At 40.4% G+C, this 23,329-nt stretch overlaps 2 protein-coding genes, 1 long non-coding RNA gene and 1 pseudogene across 9 annotated transcripts; 3 read left to right on the forward strand and 1 right to left on the reverse strand.

Moving 5' to 3' along the window:
* The first annotated feature begins 778 nt into the window (after positions 1-778).
* Positions 779-2,127, forward strand: LOC126624788 (uncharacterized). Of its 2 annotated transcripts, none has more exons than XR_007624224.1 (4): positions 779-945; positions 1,055-1,116; positions 1,361-1,471; positions 1,728-2,127. It is a non-coding gene; the product is annotated as an uncharacterized LOC126624788 (long non-coding RNA). The 2 variants fall into 2 exon arrangements; XR_007624223.1 differs by having other exon boundaries at positions 780-945; positions 1,757-2,127.
* A 2,691-nt stretch (positions 2,128-4,818) lies between these two features.
* Positions 4,819-18,538, forward strand: LOC126620741 (chromatin modification-related protein EAF1 B-like). Of its 6 annotated transcripts, none has more exons than XM_050289014.1 (24): positions 4,819-5,298; positions 6,508-6,543; positions 6,630-6,831; positions 6,921-6,975; positions 7,055-7,152; positions 7,262-8,720; positions 8,808-8,927; positions 9,033-9,308; positions 9,980-10,171; positions 10,625-10,705; positions 10,967-11,024; positions 11,126-11,637; positions 11,755-11,808; positions 12,050-12,110; positions 12,193-12,389; positions 12,538-12,591; positions 12,696-12,776; positions 12,896-13,033; positions 13,173-13,289; positions 13,885-13,985; positions 14,132-14,338; positions 14,456-14,831; positions 15,632-17,451; positions 18,012-18,538. In XM_050289014.1, the coding sequence occupies exons 3-23, from the start codon at positions 6,689-6,691 to the stop codon at positions 17,369-17,371; spliced, it is 6,120 nt and encodes a 2,039-aa protein (XP_050144971.1). In that variant the 5' UTR covers positions 4,819-5,298; positions 6,508-6,543; positions 6,630-6,688; the 3' UTR covers positions 17,372-17,451; positions 18,012-18,538. The 6 variants fall into 6 exon arrangements, with proteins under 6 accessions (XP_050144971.1, XP_050144975.1, XP_050144972.1 ...); XM_050289018.1 differs by lacking the exon at positions 6,508-6,543 and having other exon boundaries at positions 11,126-11,203; positions 11,309-11,637; XM_050289015.1 differs by lacking the exon at positions 6,508-6,543 and having other exon boundaries at positions 4,819-5,084; positions 5,211-5,298.
* A 627-nt stretch (positions 18,539-19,165) lies between these two features.
* Positions 19,166-20,374, reverse strand: LOC126620746 (trihelix transcription factor ENAP1-like). Its single transcript, XM_050289024.1, has one exon. It carries the CDS (start codon positions 20,174-20,176, stop codon positions 19,301-19,303), a length of 876 nt encoding a protein of 291 aa, XP_050144981.1. The 5' UTR covers positions 20,177-20,374; the 3' UTR covers positions 19,166-19,300.
* LOC126622757 (endoribonuclease Dicer homolog 3-like) lies at positions 20,301-23,233 on the forward strand (annotated as a pseudogene).
* The last annotated feature ends 96 nt before the right edge of the window (positions 23,234-23,329 follow it).

The raw sequence follows: 23,329 nt of genomic DNA on the forward strand, positions 1-23,329 counted from the left end.
CTAACCCATAATCCAAAAGCAGCAAGAAGAAGAAAAAAAAAAAAAAAAAACCGCAGCAGCAACAGTAAGAGGAAGAAGAAGAAGGAAAACAAAAAACCCAAACCCAATTCGTCCCCCCCCTCCCCGACGCCGTGCGACCTTCTCCCTTTCCCCTTCCCCACGGGTCAGGATCTTGTGATTTTCATTATGGGTGGGTTTTGAAAATACTTTGAGTTTGAGATGATTTTTGGACTGGTTTTGTGGTAGATCCACCTAATCTCGGGTGGAATTTTTGGGGGTGGGTGATGAGGGATGGGAGAAAGGGGTGGCTCGGGTGGGACGAACTAGGACTTTTTTTTTTCTTCTCCCTCTTATGGGTTAAGGTCCTGGGGGGGGGGGGGGGAAGGCACTGGTTTCAAAATTTTTTTTTGAGAAAATTCAGGTTTTTTTTTTAAATAAAAAAATATTTTATTTGTCATGTAGTAGACATTTGGCAACCACGTGACATATATGTGGCAACCACGTCAACATTTAATAGATCAATGGATGGAAAATGTAACGGAAGTATTATTTTGAAATAAAATAGTACTTAAGGTATGAAAGTGAAATGTTTTGAAAATATTGTAAGAAATTAAAATAGATCCAAACCTGATGTATGAAAATGTAATTAAATCAAATTGTAATAGAAGAGATTCGAAAAGAATCCTTTCCAATTAATTTGGCACATTAAATAGATATTGCACAAATAACTCGCCAAAAAATAATTAAAAACAGATAATGCCAGATGAGCACCCAACTAAAAAATTATTTATTCGCGGAAGTGTAAAAAAGCGCGGCTTCTCGAGACTTCCATACATCGTCCGCTTCCGAACATCTTTCCCTTTTTAGCCACCACAACACCATCAAAGCCTCCGGCAAGCATTCTTCTTCTTCTTCTTCATCAATCTCTCCGGGTTGCTCGACCAGGTAAATTCAAATTTACCTCTTTTTTTTAATTTTTTTTTCTCGTTTAGGAATTTGGGATTTTGATTCGATGAAATCGTTAATTGAATTTTGATTTGTTTTCGAATTTCAGGGGTCTTTGTTGTATTTGTATTCTGTTTGGCTGTTTCAGCTTCACTCACACACTTCAATAATGTCCCATATCCTTTGCAAGCGGATCCGATTCTTCCCCTGTTAATTTTTTTCTAAATTGTAATGATTTATGCCCTGTTTGGCTGCCGATAAACGTCGAGAAAATCACGAAGATCAGATCTTTGTTGTTCCTGATCTTTGACTTCATGTTGTGTTCGGCGTTTTCTCGGCAACCAAACGGATTGTAATTTGAGAGTCGTGTTGTTTGTGATGCTTGAAGTGTTTTTTTTGTTTGTCTTAACTGAAGCGAACGCGGAAACCAGAGGGATCGAGACCGCGAAAGGGCTCAGGCCAGGTCTGGCGGCAACAAATCCAAGCCCAAAAATGACGGATTAACCCCTGAACAACGCCGCGAAAGGTATCGATTTTGATCCCTTTTTCTCTGAACTTCATGCCTTTCATGTTCAATGCATTGCTTGTGATTTAATTCTGAGTTGGATTGGTGTTTACGATTCAATTTTGAATTGGAATCTTGCTTGTGATTCACTCATGAATTGGGGTTTTGTTTGTGATTCAATTATGAATTAGAATTCTGTTTGTGATTCAGTTCTGAATTGGGATTTTGCTTGTGTTTCGGTTCTGAATTGGGATTTTGTTTTTGATTCAATTCTGAGCTGGGGATTCTGTTTGTTTTTCGGCTTAGGGACGCGAAAGCGCTGCAGGAGAAGGCGAAGAAGAAAGCAGCGGCGCAGCAGGCCGGAGGGATCAACGCCGGCGGCAAAAAATGAGATGGGATGGAGATAATGTGAAGATTAGGGACTAGATTAGGGATTAATGTGATTGTGTGCTTTGTAATTGTATGGTTGGGTGGGAATTAGAAGGGGGGTTTGTTTTTGGTTTGGGATTTGGAGTCTGTCTCTGTTTGAGTATTTGAAAATCGAGATGAACAATCAAATTTCAAGTGTTTGTTTTGGTTCTGGAAACTGCCATTAATGAGTACTTGTTAGATTCTGAAAAGCTTTCAGCTTTATAAGCCCTTGTAATCGTAATCTAGCATTAAATTTGTTTGCTTTAGTACTTTTCATTCAACAATCATATACACCAGCAAGAGAGGATCCTCGCCGGATCTTCTAATCATATTACAATCAGTTTTTTGTAAGGTTCTGTTTATATTCAATTTTAAATAAAAAATTGTACAATGATCTCTGACTGCACAATGTATGATGAGATTTGAGGAGATTCTCACAATAAGGATTCGGCGAGGATCTTCCTGGGACCAGCATCAAGGTGACGATGATAGTTATTAACCATTTTGTTGGTTTCTACTTCCAAGCTAACTCGGTGGCTTTCAGACCAGCTCGGTTTGCCCTCCATTGTGGAGATGAACGTACTTGGTGTAATGAACCGCCTACTATAGTTAGTGATTTGCTTGTGGAGGATATTGCTTCACCCTGTACAAACTAGCCTGTTCTTGGCTTTGTCGACGTTGGTGTCGAACTGAACTGATTTGATTACTTATATAACTTATTGATGGAATGAAGAATTCTTAGGGTAGGAACCGAACTTAAATACCCTTTATTCCTCTTCAGTGACAACTCAACGTGCTTACAATGATGAAGAAAAACTTGTATAGCATACCAATCACGTCATTCGTAGGGCAGCTCGCATAAGAATCATAGGTTTGCGTTGGGTCTGTTTGCAAATATTATTATACTCATCTGGTATGAGAAGTGACAGGATGAATTGGGTTTTCGGAAATTCTATCCGGGTTTGTACTTGTTCTCCTTGGTTGCTGAGAAATGTTGGAAAGGAGAGATTTACGTTTTGAGTACTGGGATTTTGGTGTTTTGTTCGGAATGGGGTAGCTGAAGGGTCTACTCTGCTGCCTTCAAGCAATTAGTTTGCTGGATAGCTTGAGTTTTATTTGAATTTTGGTGTTTCGGTCAACTCAATTTCGTTTTGTTAGCGTAGAATGCGGAGAAAAGGTTCGATTTTCAGCTTATGGGGACCCTTGAAAATCAGAATAATGTTAATCCTGGTAGCTGATTTTGATTATTTTCACTGTTTATATTTTCATAGAGAGATGAATGAACATTTTATGAGCATCTCTTCTCATGGTCGTTTTATCCTTTATACTTTCAGGTTTTTGAACTACTACCGGAGCTGCTCTGGTACCGACCTAACGCTGCTGTATACGTTAAAGCTAATCGTCATCCTGGAAAATGTAAGCAACCGGAAAAGGCCCGCGAGCTTTTTGAAGCTATGATTGAAGCAGGCTGTGATGTCAACACTGAATCTTACACTGCTCTTGTATCTGCCTATGGCAACAGCGGGCAAATAGAAACAATGCGATCAGAGAGGATCAAGCCAAGCTGCGTCACACTGAAAGCAGCACGTTCAGTTCGAGTTGAGCCATCTGTGTTGTCCAGTTCCATTGAGTCACCAACTTTCTGCTTTTCAACTAACAATTCTTCTCCTCCTCCTAATTGGAAAGGGAAGCCTAAAACATATTGAAACATTAGAAAACAGGAAAGATAATTAAATCTTATTGCTGAAACGATAAATAATTTGGGAGCAGCCTCTCCATAAATGGGGTAAGGCTAGCCAACATTCACCTCTCCCAGACCCTGCGTAAAGCGGGAGCCTTGTGCACTGGGTACGTCGCTGAAACGATAAATAATGCTTACTCGTTCATCAGGTATATGGTCTAGCTGCGGGTAAACCTGAAAAACTTGATAGCGTTTTACATGTCGTGGAGAATTGAGACGTGATGCTTGCTTGATACTGTGTTTTTCAATTGTCTGGTTGGTTAATGCTTATGGAAGGATGGAATGCTTCATGCTTCTATACCTTATCATTGTTTAGTACCAATGCTAGCGGATCCTATCCTATGCAAAATACATTTTCCAATCCAATTCTCGACACCAAACGAGAACCGAAAATGCATACATATAATAAATCTTTCACTTGTGTTTTAAAAAAAAAAAAGCATGTATACGGTTAGCATTCTCATCTCCATGTCCTTCGACAGTGGGGCATGATACTGCCCCTTTCCGGACCCTGCCATGGAAATCATCGTCACAGAGAGAACAAGAGAGTTTGGCGGGGTTTCGGTGTTTACGTTATTCTAAAATATAAAAAAAATGATGTTCGAGAAAGGGTGCATAAGTGATGAATTAAATTTTGACGTGGACAAACTGAATATTTGTTATTTTACTAGACACTAGCGTTAAATGATGACGTGAACATATTTTGAAGTGTTTTAACTCTCAATTATCTATGAAGTTTTGAATCTTTAAACTCACCCCCTTGTAATCAAGCAAATTTAGATTTTAATTTGGCTAAAAGTGGTCGATTAGGGATTTAGAGTTCCATTTAATGCTAATGACACATCATCGAGTGCTAGTGATCTTAAAGGAAGAAATATCAAGTGACAATAAGCGATCAACTCACAATCAAAATATGCGTATCAAGAAATGAAATATCAGTTAAATACGAATTTGAAGTAAGTCACAAGTACGTAAATAAAGGTATAGTATAAGATTTATTCCGCATAACTATAACAGTGAGATTACAATCAAAACGTGGATATCAATAAACAAACAGAATGAAAGCCGAGTCAAATTTATGTGAAATTGAAGTATTACAAGAGATGATAAAAATCAATCGGACTATTTCCCTTTTAGTGATAAAAAAAACAAAATGAGAGTCAAAAAATAAAAAAAATAAATTTCATGTATTTAAATTTTGGCCTGTTTCTTCTTCCTCATCGAACCAACCCCAATCGAACTCGAAAAAATAAAATTTTAAGGGACGTAATAATAAAAAGCCCAAAATGTACGTCCAATTTCTCTAAGCCCTCTTCGTTCGTGTTCGTCTTCTTCCCCAATGCGCACATAGCCCACTATTCGCAGAGGTCGCGTACTCCCCAAACTCTTCACCCCCAAATACGCAACGAGAACATCAATCCGGAAACCTAATTCCCCAAACCAGAAATCAGTCAATTGCAGATTGAGAGTTTCTCAGCAAGTGTAAGCATCCATTTCATGGCTGACATTTGGAGAGAGGTCTTGTGTTCTAGGGCAAACTTGGTCCCGTTCCATTTCTGAGCGTTTTTTTTTTTTTTTTTTTTTTTTTGTGTTTGTTCAAAACCCTAGGAGAGAGAAATTTCCAGAAATTGAAGTCCCCAGTGGCACCACAGTTGTGCCCTAGCTCGCAATTTTGCTATCCTGTTCCCAATTGCAGGTATTTTTGCTGCTCTGTTCGTGTTAGGTTTTTGTCACGTAAACCCTAGAATTTTTGAAATTAGGCGTTTGCTTGGGGTTGAATGGAATTAGGGTTTCGCTCGTTAGGACAATTTGTGGGGAGGTGTCTTTCGTTGTGATTCTGTAATGCATTGTGATTGAATGCTTGGGGGTTATAGGGTAAGTTTTGCTATCAGTGCGCTTATTGTTTTGACATGGGATTGAATGCCGGAATTCGAAGTCCCCCTCATGGGGGAATTGAGTATGTTCCTTCTTTGAGTTGTATGCCAGTGGCTTTGTAGCTTTAGTGGGTGTATATGAAAGTGCACCTGTGGGAATCCGAAGGAAATCATTCTCTGCAAGCCTCTTGCATGCAATTGTTGCTCAAAATTGTAGCGTAATTAGTACCGAATACGTACAGTATATATTATGCAAGTAATGACTTACCATAATTTGGTCGTTGCTTTTTCATGTTCCTATTTTTTGGCAGACCACATTTTTCCTTTTCTGTACTTAGCTGTTTGAACTAGGTTTCACCTGTACAGTGGTTAGTGCTTGGTTTGAACCTGATGATTTTCCACTCATGCAATGTGGCTTTTATATTGCCTTTCAATTTTGCCCTTGAATATTTAGCATCTCGTGGATTTGATTTAAATTGTGAACTGCTATGCAGACTGAAACTACCATACATTGATATAAATTGTGGAAAATCATTTTCTGAGAGCTGGAGAATGTCTCATAATTTTGGCGATGTTTATGATCATGTTGAATTCACATTCTTCCTTCCTCTTATTTTTATTATTTGAAGTTCTTTAAATGCTTTAATATGCATTTCCTCCAACAACTCGTTGATTTCTGGGAGGAGAGGAACTATAGTTAGATTTGGTCTAAGAATGGAACCCGCAGCCATAATATGATGTTTCGTGTATACATTAGCTGCATGTCTTACCCTTCTAAGTTTGTTTGTTGGGATCAATATGAGTTTGACAATCTGCATATCTTTGTATATGTCTGTTTCAATTTGATTTCTAGCTTTTTGTGCTTGTAAATCATGTTATACCTGTTTCTAGTTCTGTTTAAAAGAACATTAAAACTCAAGACTGTTCAGATGCTTTTTAGTCAAATGGGGACATTTTTTCCTGGTTGCTTATGATGCAGCAATTCGAATTTAGTGAACTAAAGTTTATTTTCTTATTACCTGTGTTATCAGGTTCTTCTCCTTTGTTTATAAATAGAAAATTACATAGTAAGTTCCTGATTCTGATTTGATTTTTTTATATCTGATAGTAAGTTCCTGATTCTGATTTGATTTTTTTATATCTGTGCCTTCAGTAATTTTTATAGACTTTGGATAAGATGGGAGATTAAAGACTCTGGGCATTAAGGTCGGAATGCATGGATGTAGCTCAGGATCTGCTCTCCTAGTAAATGCAGAGGTTGATTCCATGGGTGGAGTGGTTGACGGCGGAGTTGGTATTGGTTTGAAAACCTCTCCACGCCGAGCAGCAATCGAGAAGGCCCAAGCAGAGCTTAGGTTTGCTTTCCCTTCTTCTTTAACTTTTATATTTTGATATTTTCATGTCTGCATGTAGTATACAATGAACTGTTATTTTCTGATAACAGACAGGAGTATGATGTGAGGGAGGAAAGAAGAAAGGAGCTAGAATTTCTTGAGAAAGTATGGAAATTTAATCTTATGGTGCTGATTTATTTTTGACTTCTTCATGTACTGATTATCACTATTTAATTACTTTCAGGGTGGCAATCCTTTGGACTTCAAGGTTGGGAATGGAGCTTCTGTTAGTGTTCAGTCTACTTCACTCACTGATCAGCAACCAGAACAGTTTGTGACCAGGTAGAGTTTTAATTCACTTGTTCATAAATGGGTTGTAGATCACATGATTTTTCATTAAATTTCTAATGCTCTTCTATTTTCTTTCCTTATGTCATGGTTTTGATTTCAGTGAAGCAAAAGGTAGTTTTGCATTGACTGCATCACCACATGGGGACTCTGTTGAAAGTAGCGGTCGACCAGAGGTTCCTACACTTTGTGAACCCAATAGTGCTGATAATCTCTTACTCTTTGATGCCGACAATGATGCTCCTGATGGTGAAAGGAATTCTATGCATCTTAGTAGAAGGAATAACAATGGTCCATCAGAACAGTCTTCCCAGATGGATGGGACTCAAAACCCCAAGGAATCAGAAGACTCGGCTATATTCCGTCCATATGCTCGAAGGAACAGGTCCAGACCAAATCGTGATGGCACTCGATCAAATTCAACAGATATGCAGGGTCGTGGAGGTCAGGGTTCTTCTTTACCTTCTCGTGGGCTGTCAAAGGATCCTAAGAGGCCGATATCTGAAACAAACAACCAAAAGGACCAGAATATACCTTCTGGCCCTAACGTAAAGTATGTGAGTTCAAATGGTGATATTGTTCCCAAGATTGTAACTTCTGATAATCAGTTCGATATGGACTTGGAGGGGGTGCAAGCCCCTGAAGTAATTACTGGTCCAATGAAAGATGGATCTCAAAACAAATTGGATGTTACAACTCTTAAAAGTTTGACGGATAGCCAACATAGTCAACCATCTCAGATTGATGCTCAGGAAACCCCCATTGATGTTGTTTCTGAGAGATCTGATGTTGTTGCAGACAGGGAACCACTAGCATCATCTGTCCTTGAGTGTCCTCCTTGTGCTGCTACAACAAAGACTGAAAATGAACTTAGTTCGGTTCAGATGAATGGGTATAACAATCTAAATAGGGAGAGTAAAAGTGTGCCACATGAAGGTCAAATTAGCAGTGCAGCTCTATGCCCAAAGGGTTTAGATTCAGAGTCTTCTTGCACCCAAACTAGTTTAGGATTAGATGTAAATAATGACAGTGACATGTGTACTACTATGAGGAACGCTGATAATGGAAATATTATCGAATCATCAGATGTGGATGGGACACGAAATCTAGCTGGTGGCATAATGGTACAAGAAGATAAGGAAACCAACGCTGTTGACAGTGGTGCTATTGTTAATGATAACCAGGCTTCTGTTTGTCAAAACAACTCTGGCAACAGCGAAGTCAAAGTTGAGGAAGACATGAGTCAAAGTAGATCTGAGTTGCATAATGAAGTTAAGCTTCATTCAAACGTTGAGGGAGAACAACCAAGTGACCCTCTAATATCAAAAGCTGTTAAGAAGGTGGATGAAGCTCTGGATAGTAGTTCCAACATCAACAAAGAGAACCTTTCCACTGGCATATCCCAGGGTCCCCAAGACTCATCAATGCATGAGGTTCCTGGGACTGTTTTGTCAGGGAAAGATACTGCTGCAGGTTCTGACTGCCAGACTCCTAGAGTTCACTTGAAAGTGGTAGACAAGGCACATGAAGATTCTATTCTGGAAAAGGCACGAATTATAGAGGTTATTTCCACTTTCCTGCAATTTATGATGTCTAATTTTACAAACTTTGAAGGAGCTTTTACTTACTTCTTCAATTGCCATAAACAGGCTAAGCGTAAGAGGATTGCTGAATTATCTGTTCGTTCTTTACCATCGGAGAATTGCCGAAAGTCTCAGTGGGATTTTGTCCTTGAAGAAATGGCTTGGTTGGCAAATGATTTTGCGCAGGCATGATATTGTGATTATACACGTATTGTGGAAACTAACTAATATTAATATATCTATATTTATTAGTTTTGTAAACATTTTTGTTCATTTATTTTGTGTTTATAGGAGCGTCTTTGGAAGCTTACTGCTGCTGCTCAAATTTGTCATCGCGCTGCTTTTACTTCTCGGTTGAGAATTGAATCCCAACATCAACATTGGGAGCTAAAAAAAGTGGCTCATGACCTGGCAAAGGCTGTCAACCAATTTTGGGTTTCAGCTGAGACCCTTTTGAAGGGTGATGATTCAAGTTCTTGTCAAAGGGACTGTAACTACGATTTGGTTGGATCAATGAGGATTGATAGGAACAAAACTTCTCAAGACAAGAATGGGGAACCCAATATGGTAGTGGTCGTTTTTCTTACCTTTCTATCAATGGTTGTTACTTTTGGTCAATTTAGTTATAGGAATCACATACTATGAAGGTGGTTAGTTTCCCTTTGGTGGTTACTTTTTTCGTGCGAACTTTTAGATTACTTGATAAGAGAGAGAGAGAGAGAGAGAGAGAGAGAGAGAGAGAGAGAGAGAGAGAGAGAGAGAGAGAGAGAGAAAGCTATAAAAATAATCTGTTGCCTTAAGTATGAATCAGATTAATTATTTACCATTCTTAAGGTTATTTTGAACTTGCAGAACTTAGAGAGGCTTGTAGGAGTTCTGGATGCATACAATTCTCTTCTTTATGTATTGTGCCTTTAAATAAATGATCAGAGTTATGCTAAGTTTATAGTTTCAAAGAGGGTCGCAAAATGCTTTAGTAATCTCTACGAAAAAGTACTCACGTGGATGTTTGAATTTGAGTAATGTAATATTCTTTTGCCTATTTTAGGCTTGAATGAATTCTCTAAATTTTGAGATGCACGTCCTGGTTGTTTTGCTTAAAGACGCTTTCATTGGCTGAAAAACTTGTTTCATGCGTTCATTGTTTGTATCCATTGATACTGTGCTTATAGGCCAGAAGATGCCATAACTTTTGTCTAACATGTATGTGCTATATGTCGTTGATCAATAATGGTCAGGAGCCAAGCAAAGATTTGGAACCACAGCATCCCCAAAAAGATCTTGCACTTTCAGTGCGGGAATACGCAGTGAGATTTTTGAAGTATAACAAATCTCTGGGTCCTGACCTTCAAGCACAAGCACCTGCTACTCCTGAGAGAATTTCTGATTTAGGCATTACAGAAATGTCGTGGGAGGATCATCTTACAGAGGTATGGTCATGTTCTTGATGATTATTTTTGTTGGCGAAGCTATCTATGTTGACATTGGCCACCCATCTCTCCATCCTACCCAACCTCTGTTCATCTGTCTCTCTCTCTCTCTCTCTCTCTCTCTCGGTCTTTTATATTATCTGTCTCTCTCAAATACACGCGCTCGCACGAAGGTGCTAATTATCTATTATAACATGGAAATTATTTGGGGGTCCCTTAAGAATCCCATGTGTTATATCTTTAAGGGATAACTCTTGCATGCATTTATGCTTTATTTGCTTTTTAATATAAATTTTATATATGTATATAAAAATTTATACAGTTGCAATTATAGGGGCTTATACCTCGAATCTGGTAGGGGCAAGCTAACTATCCAAATCACTTGGGCAACCTGAATTCTATTCAGAGCTTTTTATTGTTTGTTTCTTAAAAACTGAGATTTTGTTTTTGCAGGAAAATCTCTTCTATGCAGTTCCCTCTGGTGCAATGGAAACCTATAGAAAATTAATCGAATCTCATTTGGTTCAGTTTGAGGTAAGTGCAATGTGCACTAGTGTTGTTGATTAGATGCTTCCTGTTTCTGGTTTCTCCAAGGATTTATCACATTTTATTTGGAGAATATGGGGAACCAAATTCCATTGTGAATTGGTTACTCGTATATGTATTGGTTATCATTGGAAGGAATTTCTTGTTTATATTGTGTCTCTTGCAGACGGTTTCTTACATAATTGATTTGGTAACTGTTTGGTTCATTTTGGTTTATTCTTGCTGATTTAGCGACTTGCAAAATTTCAGAGAACTGGCAGTAGCATGCAAGAGGAAGTTGAGACATCTATGTATGATGCAGGAGCAGGTACAAACTCAAAACTATTTTTGTATAGCTAAATTGAGTTCACGTTTGTTTTATTTGTATAGCAAATCCTGTGCTTATTAAGTTGTTCTATTCAATCTCAGAGTTTGGTTTTCAAGAGGCTGCATATGATGAGGATGAAGGAGAAACAAGCACCTATTATTTGCCTGGAGCATTTGAAGGTAGCAAGTCATTAAAATCTAACCTGAAGAAACAAAAGAACTTGAAGTTATATGCTTCTAGGTCATATGAAGGAGCTGATTTGCCTTACGGCAACTGCACAACAGCAACTCACCAGTCCATCTTGATGGGGAAAAGGCCTGCTAGTCTCAATGTTGGTTCAATTCCAACGAAACGCATGCGCACTGCTTCCAGGCAGAGGGTCGTTAGTCCATTTGGTGCTGGAGCTAATGGGAATGTTCTGGCTCCGATTAAGACAGATGCTTCAAGTGGTGATACTAATTCTTTTCAGGATGATCAAAGTACTTTACATGGTGGATCTCAGTTCCAGAAAAGTGTGGAGGTTGAATCTGTTGGGGACTTTGAAAAGCAGTTACCATATGACTATGCAGAAACATCAATGAAGCCTAAAAAGAAGAAGAAGGCCAAACATCTGGTACATGAAGTACTCATAATTCAGCTGGACTGAGTTATCCATGGAATAATATGGAAGGTTCTGTAGTTCTCGTACCTTAATTACTGGCTAAGTTTCTTGTATTCTTTATGGTTGCAGGGTTCTGCCTATGATCAAGGATGGCAGCTGGATTCTGCTATACTTAATGAACAGGTAATTAGTAATATTGTTAGATATGATCTGGGTCTGCCATGCTTAATATTTTTTATTTTTTTACAATTGTGCATCATTCTTTTGGATTGTGTTTTCTATTTCTATGCAGTTTCTTATTTTGCAAGCTTGATCTTTAGTTTATGCAGTTTAAATTTCATCCTCCCTCAATTAAGTGTTGCAATGAATCCTATGAACTATATTTTGAAGTGCTAATCAAATAACTGACGGTGTCATGAATTAGCAGAGGGATCATTCCAAAAAGAGATCGGAGGGTCATCATTATGAATCCAATGGAACAATTGGTAACTGTCTTCACTTGGATATTTGTTTTGGGCTTTGATTTGAAAATGTGGTGGAACTCTCTCATTCATGTATTTGTTTTAGGTTTATACGGGCAACATACAGCCAAGAAGCCAAAGATATTAAAGCAATCTCTAGATAATACTTATGACAGTATTACTCCAATGCCTGGATCCAATCCTTCTCCAGTGGCATCCCAAATGAGTAATATGTCCAATACCAGTAAATTTATTAAGTTGATTGGTGGTCGAGACAGGGGACGGAAAACTAAATCACTAAAGGTAACTCTTTGGTGATACCCTGTTTGACAGTGTGCTCACACTTGACCCCCCCTTTATTGTGCTGTTATTCCGGAAAAAAAAAAAAAAAAAAAAAAAAAAACCTTTTGCTTACATCTTGTACTGTGAATGTGAATTTAACCTTTTGCAGATGTCTACTGGGCAGCCAGGTTCAGGAGGTCCATGGTCCCTTTTTGAAGATCAGGTTAATATGTGATTATTAATTTTATCAAATTGTTCTCTCTTCAGTTGTTATACAGTTGCCAATAACTGAACAAAATTTACTCTTTTTTTTTTTTTTTACCTTAGGCACTTGTTGTTCTTGTACATGACATGGGCCCAAATTGGGAATTCATAAGTGATGCAATCAATAGCACGCTGCACTTGAAGGTTAGTGTTATTTCTGGAGCACCTTCTTATGCTTACTGTCTATTGCGAGGATGATCTCTGTTCATTTGAAGTGTTGGTTTTCATAGTCTATGTCTTGCTCTTATGACTCTACCATGCAGTGTATTTTTCGCAAGCCTAAAGAGTGCAAGGAGCGTCACAAAATATTGATGGATATGAATTCTGGTGATGGGGCTGATAGTGCTGAAGATTCAGGATCTTCTCAACCTTATCCATCTACAATACCAGGCATTCCGAAGGCAAGAGTGTGTTCTTTAAACTGCTTCTTTTAAACTATTAAGTTGACCTCACACTGTTTCATCTTCAGCATGAGAGACCTGCATCATTCAGTACAATTCTACTTACTTGTGTTGGTTGGTGTTTCTTTACTTCATGCAGGGCAGTGCCCGACAATTATTTCAACGCTTGCAAGAGCCAATGGAAGAGGATGTTCTCAAATCTCATTTTGAGAAAATGATTAACATTGGTCAGAAGCATCATTATCGGAGGAGTCAGGTTAGTGAAAATAAGTATAGATTTTCTCAATCAGTGCAGTGGCCCGACTTTGATTGATATTGTTGCCAATTTCTCTGTAGCTAGACCATCCTTATGATCACAAGTTTAGACCTTTCCACTAAGGAAGAATCATTTTACAGTGACTAATGCTGGACCTTATTGTTGGATTACATGCTACACTTGAGATGCCAATCCTTTTAGTTCGGTGATCTGACTGGCGTTTTTTAATATTGTCATCATCTAAACTGGCGATTTTGATCCATAGGATCATAAAGGTTTTTGTAAATTGTAATATTCGGCAGTACCTTACATCTTAAACCCAAAACAGCTGGGTGTTGTCAATTTTCTGTTAATGATACCAGTTCGAATTAAATGGATTGTTCGACCCAACTCGAAATATATGTGAGATAAAGGTAGTTGAGTTCAAGTTCAACTGAAATAAATTATTGGTTAGATTCTCACGAGAATGGACTGTAGATGGTTGGGATCTGGAAGCAATTTAATTACCCTGTTTTTCTCTTATACTTGCTTCGGTATTATTGGAACTCCTTTTTGAATCCTAACAATAACTTCTTGTGATTGTGTATTTATGAAGAATGAAAACCAGGATCCGAAACAAATAACGACTGTCCACAATTCTCATGTGGTGGCCCTTTCCCAAGTCTCTCCAAATAACTTGAATGGAGGTGTTCTAACGTAAGTTCTTGTCCTTGCATGCCAACAATAGTCTACTCTTCCATGTTAATCATCTGTCCATCTTTGTCAGTATGTTAAAGATATCTTGTTTACTTGTTCTCCTTCTATGATTCTGTGTAATAAGTATTCAAAATTTATGCGTGAAGGCCTCTTGATCTGTGTGATACCACTTCATCAAGCTCAGATGTCCTTGGGTATCAAGGATCTCATGCTAGTGGTTTAGCAATGTCAAATCAGGGTGCCATGGCGTCATTACTTCCTTCTGGGCCAAATGCCTCAATACAGGGATCTTCTGGTATGGTTCTTGGAAGCAACTTGCCATCCTCGTCTGGTCCACTTAGTGCCAACGTCAGGTAGTGTGTTTCTATCGGTTGTTATTGTCACTTTGGTGTACATTATTTTTATAAAATTCTTCATACATGCTTTTAATTTATTTGTTAATCCTATGTATCCCATTATTCATGGTACAGAGATGGTAGATACAGTAGTCCAAGAACATCATCTTTGCCAGTTGATGAGCAGCAAAGACACTACAATCAAATGTTGTCTGGTAGAAACATTCAACAGTCTGGCTTGTCTGTGCCTGGAGCTCTTCCAGGAACTGATCGTGGAGTTCGTATGGTTCCTGGTGGAAATGGTATGGGCATGATGTGCGGGATGAACAGAGGCATGCCAGTGTCAAGGCCAGGATTTCAGGGAATGGCTTCATCATCTATGCTTAATTCTGGGAATATGCTTTCATCCAGTATGGTGGGGATACCAAGCCCTGTAAATATGCACTCTGGAGCTGGTTCGGGTCAGGGAAACTTGATGTTAAGACCTCGCGATGCTTTGCATATGATGCGGGTGAGTTGTTGACGCACCTACATTGTTTAAGACTAAGATCTAACTCTGTGATGGTAGCTTTTAGAGAAAGCATCAAATGGTTCATAGCTTATGATTCCTTTGTCCTCAAGGATTGATTTTTTGCAGGTTGGGGTTAAATGTGCCCAACTCGCAAGTTGCAATAGTTTGTTAAACTGCATTCATTTTTTTTAGTTTGATTATTTTTTTCCAGTTTCTCCTGCCAATCTGGGAGTGCGAAGTAGAAGAAGAAAGGCTAAAGTTGAATGTGCTTAGTTGCTTGGTGTCAACCATCTTCATTAGTTTTATCTTATTGTTTTATTTTGTTTTTTCCTCCCACCACTTTGGGGGTGGAAAGAGGGGAAGGGGGAGGTATGTCCTTGGGGTATTTAATGTTGGTTACTTTTGATCTGTTGGTTTCCTCCCTCCTGTCAGGCTTTTGTTTTGTATTGAAATGCGTCCTGAAGTTTGAAATTGTGGCAAGTATATATTTAATTCTTTAGGTTTTAGCTTCATCGATCAAAAGTTAAAACCTTAGCCCTCACTTCACCCTCATTGACTTCTATTGGCAAGGCTGGAAATGGAACTTCTGTTCACACTTAAGTTTGATTATCTATTGTTACACTTAGAACAGTCACTTGTCATTTCACTGCTTTTCTAGGTTGCCGTTCTTGGCAGACACATTTGATGAGAAGATTTGATTATCTCCTTTCCTTTCTCAATAGTCAATGTTTTACGCTTTATTTATCCAAGTCCACCAAGGTTTTATGTTTACTTGACTATTGAGTTTTTTTTTGTCATAGCCTGGCCATAATCCGGAGCATCAAAGGCAACTTATGGTTCCAGAACTTCAAATGCAGGCCACACAAGGGAATGGCCAAGGAGTTGCTCCCTTCAATGGGTTGAGTTCCGGTTTTCCTAATCAGCAAACTCCGCCATCTGCTCAAACATATCCAGGCCATAGCCCGCAGCAGCGTCAGATATCCCCACAACAGTCCCATGCACTCAGCAACCCTCATCACCCTCATCTTCAAGGCCCGAATCATGCTACGGGGTCGCAGCATCAAGCCTATGCCTTCCACGTCGCAAAAGAAAGGCAGTTGCAACAGCGGTATTTGCAGCAGCAGCAACAACAGCAACAGTTTTCTACATCTAATTCTTTGGTGCCACAGGTCCAGCCGCAGGCCCAACTTCCCATGTCATCAACTTTGCAAAATAGTTCCCAACTTCAGTCACAAACTTCACCTCACCCAGTATCTGTGTCCCCTATGACACCTTCTTCCCCAAGGACTCCCATGTCATCCCAGCACCAGCAGAAACATCATCTGCCATCCCATGGCTTTAGCCGGAATCCTGGTGCTAGTGGGATGACCAATCAGATAGGGAAGCAACGACAAAGACAACCACAGCAGCATCATCTTCAGCAATCTGGTAGGCACCACCCTCAGCAGCGGCAACTTACGCAGTCTCAGCAGCAGGCTAAACTTTCAAAGGGAATGGGAAGAGCCAATTCAATGGTGCATCAGAACCTCTCCATTGATCCTGCAAACCTCTCTATTGATTCTTCTCAACTTAATGGACTTGTGCCTCCAGGAAGCCAATCTCTTGAGAACGGAGAACAATTCATGCAATTGATGCAAGGTCAAGGTGCATATTCTGGGTCTGCCCTTAATCCAGCAACATCGAAACCATTGGTCCCCCAATCACCAAACCATTCTCAGTTGCAGCAAAAGTTACTTTCTAGTGCACCGACCAATTCATCAAAGCACCTCCAGCAAATGCCTTCTCATTCTGATAATATCACCCAGGGCCAGGTTCCACCAGTTCCTTCCAATCATACGATATCTGCTTCACATCAAACTGGCTCTCCATCAGGTATTGCTTCCAACCACCAGCAGCTGCAGCCGCAATCACAGGCACAGCAACAACAAAAGCAAGCTAATCAAACTCAGCCTTATGTTCAGAGAGTGCTGCAGCAGAATCACCAAGTGAATTTGGAGATTCCAAATAAGTCTCAAAATGATCTAACTCAAGGTGATGAGCAGCCTGTGAATGGTGCTTCGCCGGTAGGTGTGAGCACGGCGATTCCTCAGTCCTGTATTGATTCATCTAGTCTAGTTCCAGTTCCTTCTGCCATTCCTCAGTGGAAATCGTCAGAAGCAGTATATGATGCTAACATGCCGAATTCAACTGCTCAAGTGGGTCCAGTTGGGAGCCCCCCACTAACAAATTCATCTGGGAATGAGCCTGGGCCACCTATCAGTCAAGGGTTAGGCCCAAGAAGGTTATCTGGAAACTTGCTCTCTCATGGACTTAATGTTGGAGCACAGTGGCAGCAGCAGCAGCTACTGCAACGGTCTCCTTCGCTGCCATCCCCATCTCAACAACATTACCAGCAACAAGAACAACAGCAGCAGCAGCAGGAACAAGAGTCACCCCAACATCAACTGCCTCTGCAACAGCAGTCTCAGCAGCAAATGCAGCATCTGCAAGCAGGGCAAGGAAGTTTGTATATGATGTCTGGTAATTCAAAACCAGAATGAATGATTCTAAGGAATGAGCAGCTGCAGCAACCGGTCCTGCCAGGGTTGGATCCGCATGCCCTTGGTACAGCGGTGTACAGGTAGTTGCTTTTCTTTAATTCCATAAGATGGATATAACATGATAGGGCTTTGCATAAACTTAAACGTGTCACCAACATCATCACAAAATTATTCTTTGGCTTATTGGTTTTCCATTACTTGCAAACCTTTTCCGTATCAAGTGAATTATACTGATGAAGCATGCATTGCTTCTACTTTCTTACATATAAAATTGCTTTGTTTTTCCCCTTTTGTTGCCTTCTTTTTGTCTTTCTCCGTAGTAGGATCTGTCTTCCACTTGATGATTGCTGATTATTGCTTTAATGCTCGAATGGTAGTTTATATATATTTTTTACTGTATGAGATGTCTATATTTTTTAAGGAAAACTAACGAAAAGTCCAAAAAAAACTTCTCTTTTAACGAAAAGCCTTTTTTAAAGGTATAGTGAATAGTGCAAGTTAAAGGTGAAAATTGTGGTTTTTCGTTAAAAGTGAACAGTACAGGAAGTGTTTTGTTAAAACTCCCTACTTTTTTTAGTCAACGGAGTCCTGTGTTTCAATCTTAAAACAAATCTGATTTCAGTTTGGGGTTTAATGCCAGATGAAGCTGATTATTCGACAAGGGCATTGACAGGAAGAGAGTTGGTCATGGCATTTGCAGGTTTTGTGAAAAATGTAGCTGGACTATCCAAGTGATGTTGCAAGGCATTTTGCTTTGTCTTTGGAAACCATGTAAATTACCACTGGGGCTAGAGTTCTGGGAAGATAGAGATCAATATAGAGGTACGTGTACAGGGCTCGTGTCTTTCCATTTCTAGTACCTGTCGGGTTTTTTTTTCCCAATTTTTTCTTTCTCTTTCATGGTCTCCCAGCATATTTGTCGAGGGACCTTATTTCTTTTTTGGCCCAGTAGATTAGTGCATGTATTACTACCCTTTTCAGATCAGAGGGCGTTGCAATCATTTTTATGGGCAAAAAAGCCTTCTGCAAATATCTTGTGAATATTAGAGATGTCTGGTGTATACATTGGTGAATGGGATTAGAACAATCATCATCTGTCAATGCCATGTCGTAACTTGTAACGATTCGCAGTTTATAATGCAAAGAGTCCTGATAGCTGTTCATCCACATCTGGTGTTTGTTAAGGGCCAACAGGCATCTGTATTGCATAAAATTTTCTGCTTTGAACGTTGTGTTGGGAGCTCCTCAGATTTTTACTTTCCGTCAACGGGCGACGTTTGACTGATGTTTGATCCGGAAAAGTAAGTCGAATTAAAACGTGGTTGAACAGTCATTGTACTAGTCATGGTTGTAAATTCAGACCCCCTCTGAGTTGGTATCTCAGTTTCACTACAATGGCTGGAGTTCATATTCAACCCGATCCGATACCCGGGGGTGTGTGGAGGATACGTCGAGGCGTGCAAGTGCTGCTCCGAAGGGCCATGCGTTCAAAAATGGTGAAGGATTGATACCAGGAGGAAAATAAGTACGATGGCAGTGCCAAGAGCTTCTCAGAGCAAGTTTACTAACTTCATCAATTAATATCCTAGTGCACTTAAAGCCGCGGGCATTGTATCCAAACCCCAACAGAGAAGAGAAGGGGCTTATTACCAAACATTGAGAGCATAATTCAAAAGTACAAGGGGTTTTAACAAAACACTTCTGGTATTGTTCACTTTTAACGAAAAATTATTTTTATACCTTTTCCTGATACTATTCACCATGAAACCAAACTTTACAACTAAAAGATTACAATTGCAGCTGGAACTATATGACACCATGCATAAATTCTGGGCTTCAGCTGTCAACCATACAAATCCATTTCAACAAGAAACACAAAAACCATGACATTATCCCTACTCAAATCGAAAATCGAAAACCAACCTTAGATCAGCTGCTGCTCAGCTTGTTGGAAGACCCGAAAGCGGTATTAATGGAGTCAACAATCTTCTGCTGCGACTGCAGGATCATGCTGATCCTCCTCTTCTCCATCTCCACTCTATACCTCTCTGTTTCCTTCATCATCTTCATCCTCCTCTTCTCCACCCCCATTAACTGCTGGGCGAATGCCCTCATCTCGTCCGCCAATTCCACCACCATTTCCCTACCCCTCTGCTCCGGCGGCTCCACCACGTCGCCCCCGCCCACCGCCTCTCTCCCTCTCTTTAACTCCGCTGCCGCAGCGGGTCCCTGCAAAAACGACGCTTTCCCGGAAAATCTGTTCACAAACGTCGGCCTCCGCAGGATGAAGTCGATGCTCCGGACCTTGTTGGAATTCTCCTCATCGTCGTCTTCATGGCCGCCGCCGCCGCCGCCGTGATAATCACGCTCTTCTTCTTCTTCTTGCTGATGTGGCATCTCCGCCATGGGCATGGCAGAGATGGGCATGGGCCCGCGTTCCATCTGCTCCATGAGCTCGAAGAAGGGCCAGCCGGACTTGGTTCTCTGGCCGAGGCGCTTCTTCACGGCGCGGTGTCGCTGCCGGAGCTTCTCCATCTTGTGGCGGCACTGCGTGGCGGATTTCGACGGCTCGCCGTATTCGTAACCGCACCGCGCCGCCACGGTTACCGCCACCTCCTCCCACTGGCTCGACTTCAGCTGGCCCCTTCTCAGCGCGTACCACTTCTCCTGGTAGGCCCGGATCAGCTGCACCGTCTCCTCTTGGCTCCACGGTAGAGGATGAGGCTTCTTAGCGGTGGCCATGGGCGAGGCGGAGACTGAGGCCTTGGAGGAGGCCGTGGGCGACGGCGGTGGTGGTGTGGACATTGCTCTGGGGTTGGTTAGGGCTAAGAATTTGGAATTTTAGGGTTAGGGTTTGGGAGGGATTGGGGTTTTTTGTTTGAGATATGTGGAGGTTGGTGGTGGCGGTGACGGTGGTGGTGATGGACCGATGGAATTTGTGGGGTGGATCTATGCATGGGGCCCAGCAGTGGGTTATGAGTCAAAGGTTCCGAACCCGGTTTGGTGTTTAAAAGAGTTGGAAGAAGCATATGGAAATAGTTGGGCTTTTAATAGTTTGTACGGTACGGCCTCAAGTGAAAGGAGTTGCAATGTTCAATGATTGGATAATGGATTGCGTATTATGACTTGTGCAATGCAAACAAAATTTAGAGCTAGTTGTGTATTTCCATGTTTCAAGAAAAAAATAGCTTCTGTTGCGTGGTGAGTATAATCAGCTTTGTAAACAAATAGCCAAGTGTTTGACTAATAGTGTTACGTAATTCGTTCTTCATTCAATTTCAATTGAATTATTCAGAACTATAACTACATATAATACAAATATTTTGTAATTAGATTCTGGAGGCACACACAACACTTTGGTGTTGTGAAGATTTCTCGTTGGAATGTTTGTCGTTACTTGGAGATTCAGTTCTCAAGTATACTATAAGCTCCTACCCACATAAAATAGGAATCAAACAGAAGATACAAGTATCAGATGTCTTCGATATTTCAAGCTATAATTTGTTTTCATAGTACTTAATATATCAAAATGTTGGAAGATCCTAAAATACAAGAACTTACATTGAAGTCTATAACTTAGGCATCAAGGTACTCACCCAAAAACAATAATTTTATGTGTGTTTGACATGGATACATACGTGACAGAGCATTTGAACCACACCGTTGGGCAGCTCCAGGGCAGCGGTCTAGAGTCCCTAATCCGTGTAAATGCGGAGTCGACACCTCAGAAGTGCCTTTGGACAGCAGATTGCAAACTGTAGAACTGGTAAAGGTCGAAAAATTCTGCGACAGAGGTCGCAGATGGATGAACTCGAAGACCATAGCGAATAATGTTGAGGCCCTCATAGGAGCCTACTATGTTGGCGAAGGATTGTTTGCTGCACTACATGTGATGAATTGGCTTGGTATAGGTTCTAAATTTGAACCCACATAAGCCACTGAAGCCATTACGAGGGCATCCCTCCGATCCTACTGCCCAAAAAATGATGAAATTGCTGTCCTGGAGAAGAAGCTTGGGTACCAATCTTCGGTGAACCTCTGAGCAAAAACTAGGTGCTAGATATTGTTACCAGGTTTGCACTTGATATTTTCTTCAGATTTTAGTCATTTTTTACCTGTTGAATATTTTGACAGAGGCTTGAGTTTCTTGGCGACTCGGTGTTGGATGTGCTATCCGGGACAGTTGACAGACTTGCAATCAGCTGCTGTTTGTAATGAAAACTTTACCGGAGCTGCTGCGAGAAAATGCCTTCACCAGCATCTTCAACATTGCTCCGGGTTACTTCTGAGTCATATCACAAGAGTATGAGAAGTTGTGTACTGCTGAAGCTCTGAACACCACCATCCTACTCGAAGACCCGAAAGTAAACCTCTTAGTTCTTTGCGACTTAAACTCTAAACAGTTAGCTGTTTGTGTTAATCTGAAGTTACGTTAATAACTACGAATTGTTTAATGCAGGTTCTTGGGGACATGGTGGAAAGCATAGCAGGGGCAATAAACATGGACAGCAATCTCGACCTTAAACAAAGTATGGAGGGTGTTTAAATAACTATTATCTCCGATCGTGACCCCTTCCACTCTGCAATTACACCCGCTGCGTGAATCGAGCAAGTTATGTGGTTCTATTGGGTACTTTGTGAAAGAAACTTGTAATAAAGAGGATTCAATGGAGCATGTGGAAATGACTTTGCAGCTGGAAGATGGTCTTTTGGTTGGGAGCAGGTACAATCGGAGCAGCAAAGCTGCTAAACAGCAAGAAGCTCGTCAACTTTCGAAGGAGCTCCAGGGTTGCCGTTCCTTGTCTAAAAGGAGAAAACTTGATTCCGACCACATAGATGAGCTATCTTCCGAAGTCATGCAGATTGAACCCTGCAGCCAACTGACTGATGTTGTTCATTCTTCAGAGCCAATCAGTCGAATCGAATCATCATCTGCAGAGTCGAGAACAAGTCCTGCCCCGACCAATTTTGATTCCAACCAAGTCTACAGTCACAACACTGCATCCCCAATTTGCCTGGTTAGTGAACGATTGAATCAACTTATTACGATGCTCACGATTACCCTTGTTTTCTCCCATTTTCATTTACATGCTATCATTCTTGTTTGCAGCTATGGCTTCGATCAGCACGAGGAAAGGAGAAGCTCGGATTTCTCTCTTTGAGCCGTGTAAGGTAATGCAGTGGCCGATGCCTACATTCAAAATAACAAAGCAAAAATCGAGGTGATTCGAATCAACCAAACTGCACTTAAGTGTTCTCTTTTCCTAGGGGCTAACTAACTAGTGTCATCCTAGTGCAGAACTCCGATTGAATTCGGAGAGGGCTCTGAAAAGAGAATGGGTTCAACAGCTACGCATGGGAATTAAGTTTGCAGACACCAAACTTTGGGACTGTTGTATGCAGAGGAGATCCTAGAGCTGATAATAAGAGTTCATATGACTCTGCAGTAGTTGCCCCTTACAAGCTTCAACGACAGTGAAAACTTACAATTGGGTGCTCTTGAGGGGTGAGCATTGGCTGGGTTGGTTGGGTTGGACTCTTCAGCCCGTTGGCCAACCCAATAGGTTTGGGTTGACATTATTAAAATCCATTTTCACCCAAGAAAATAGGCAAACCAACCCACTCAAACCATTTTATGGCGGGTTGATAGTTCTGTGGGTTGGAATTATTACTTTGTTTCTTATACTTTAAGTGTATATGAACGACAAATAATCCAAAATAGATGTCTTAGTAGGCTTAAATCATGTGAATTTTGTGTTGTAGGATCATTATTTGGTACTTGATACTTAAATTGCATCATTTTGACTGAAGTATAAATAAACAAGTGTGCTTAAGAATTGACCATCTTTAGTACATGTATGTTTAAGAATTGTTCGATATTCGGGGCGGATCAATTTCAATCAGGTTAATAATAATACTTCAACCTAACCAACCTGTTCAACGAGTGGTCAGATTTGT

Source organism: Malus sylvestris, chromosome 5, assembly GCF_916048215.2.
Source record: "Malus sylvestris chromosome 5, drMalSylv7.2, whole genome shotgun sequence".
NCBI lineage: Eukaryota > Viridiplantae > Streptophyta > Magnoliopsida > Rosales > Rosaceae > Malus > Malus sylvestris.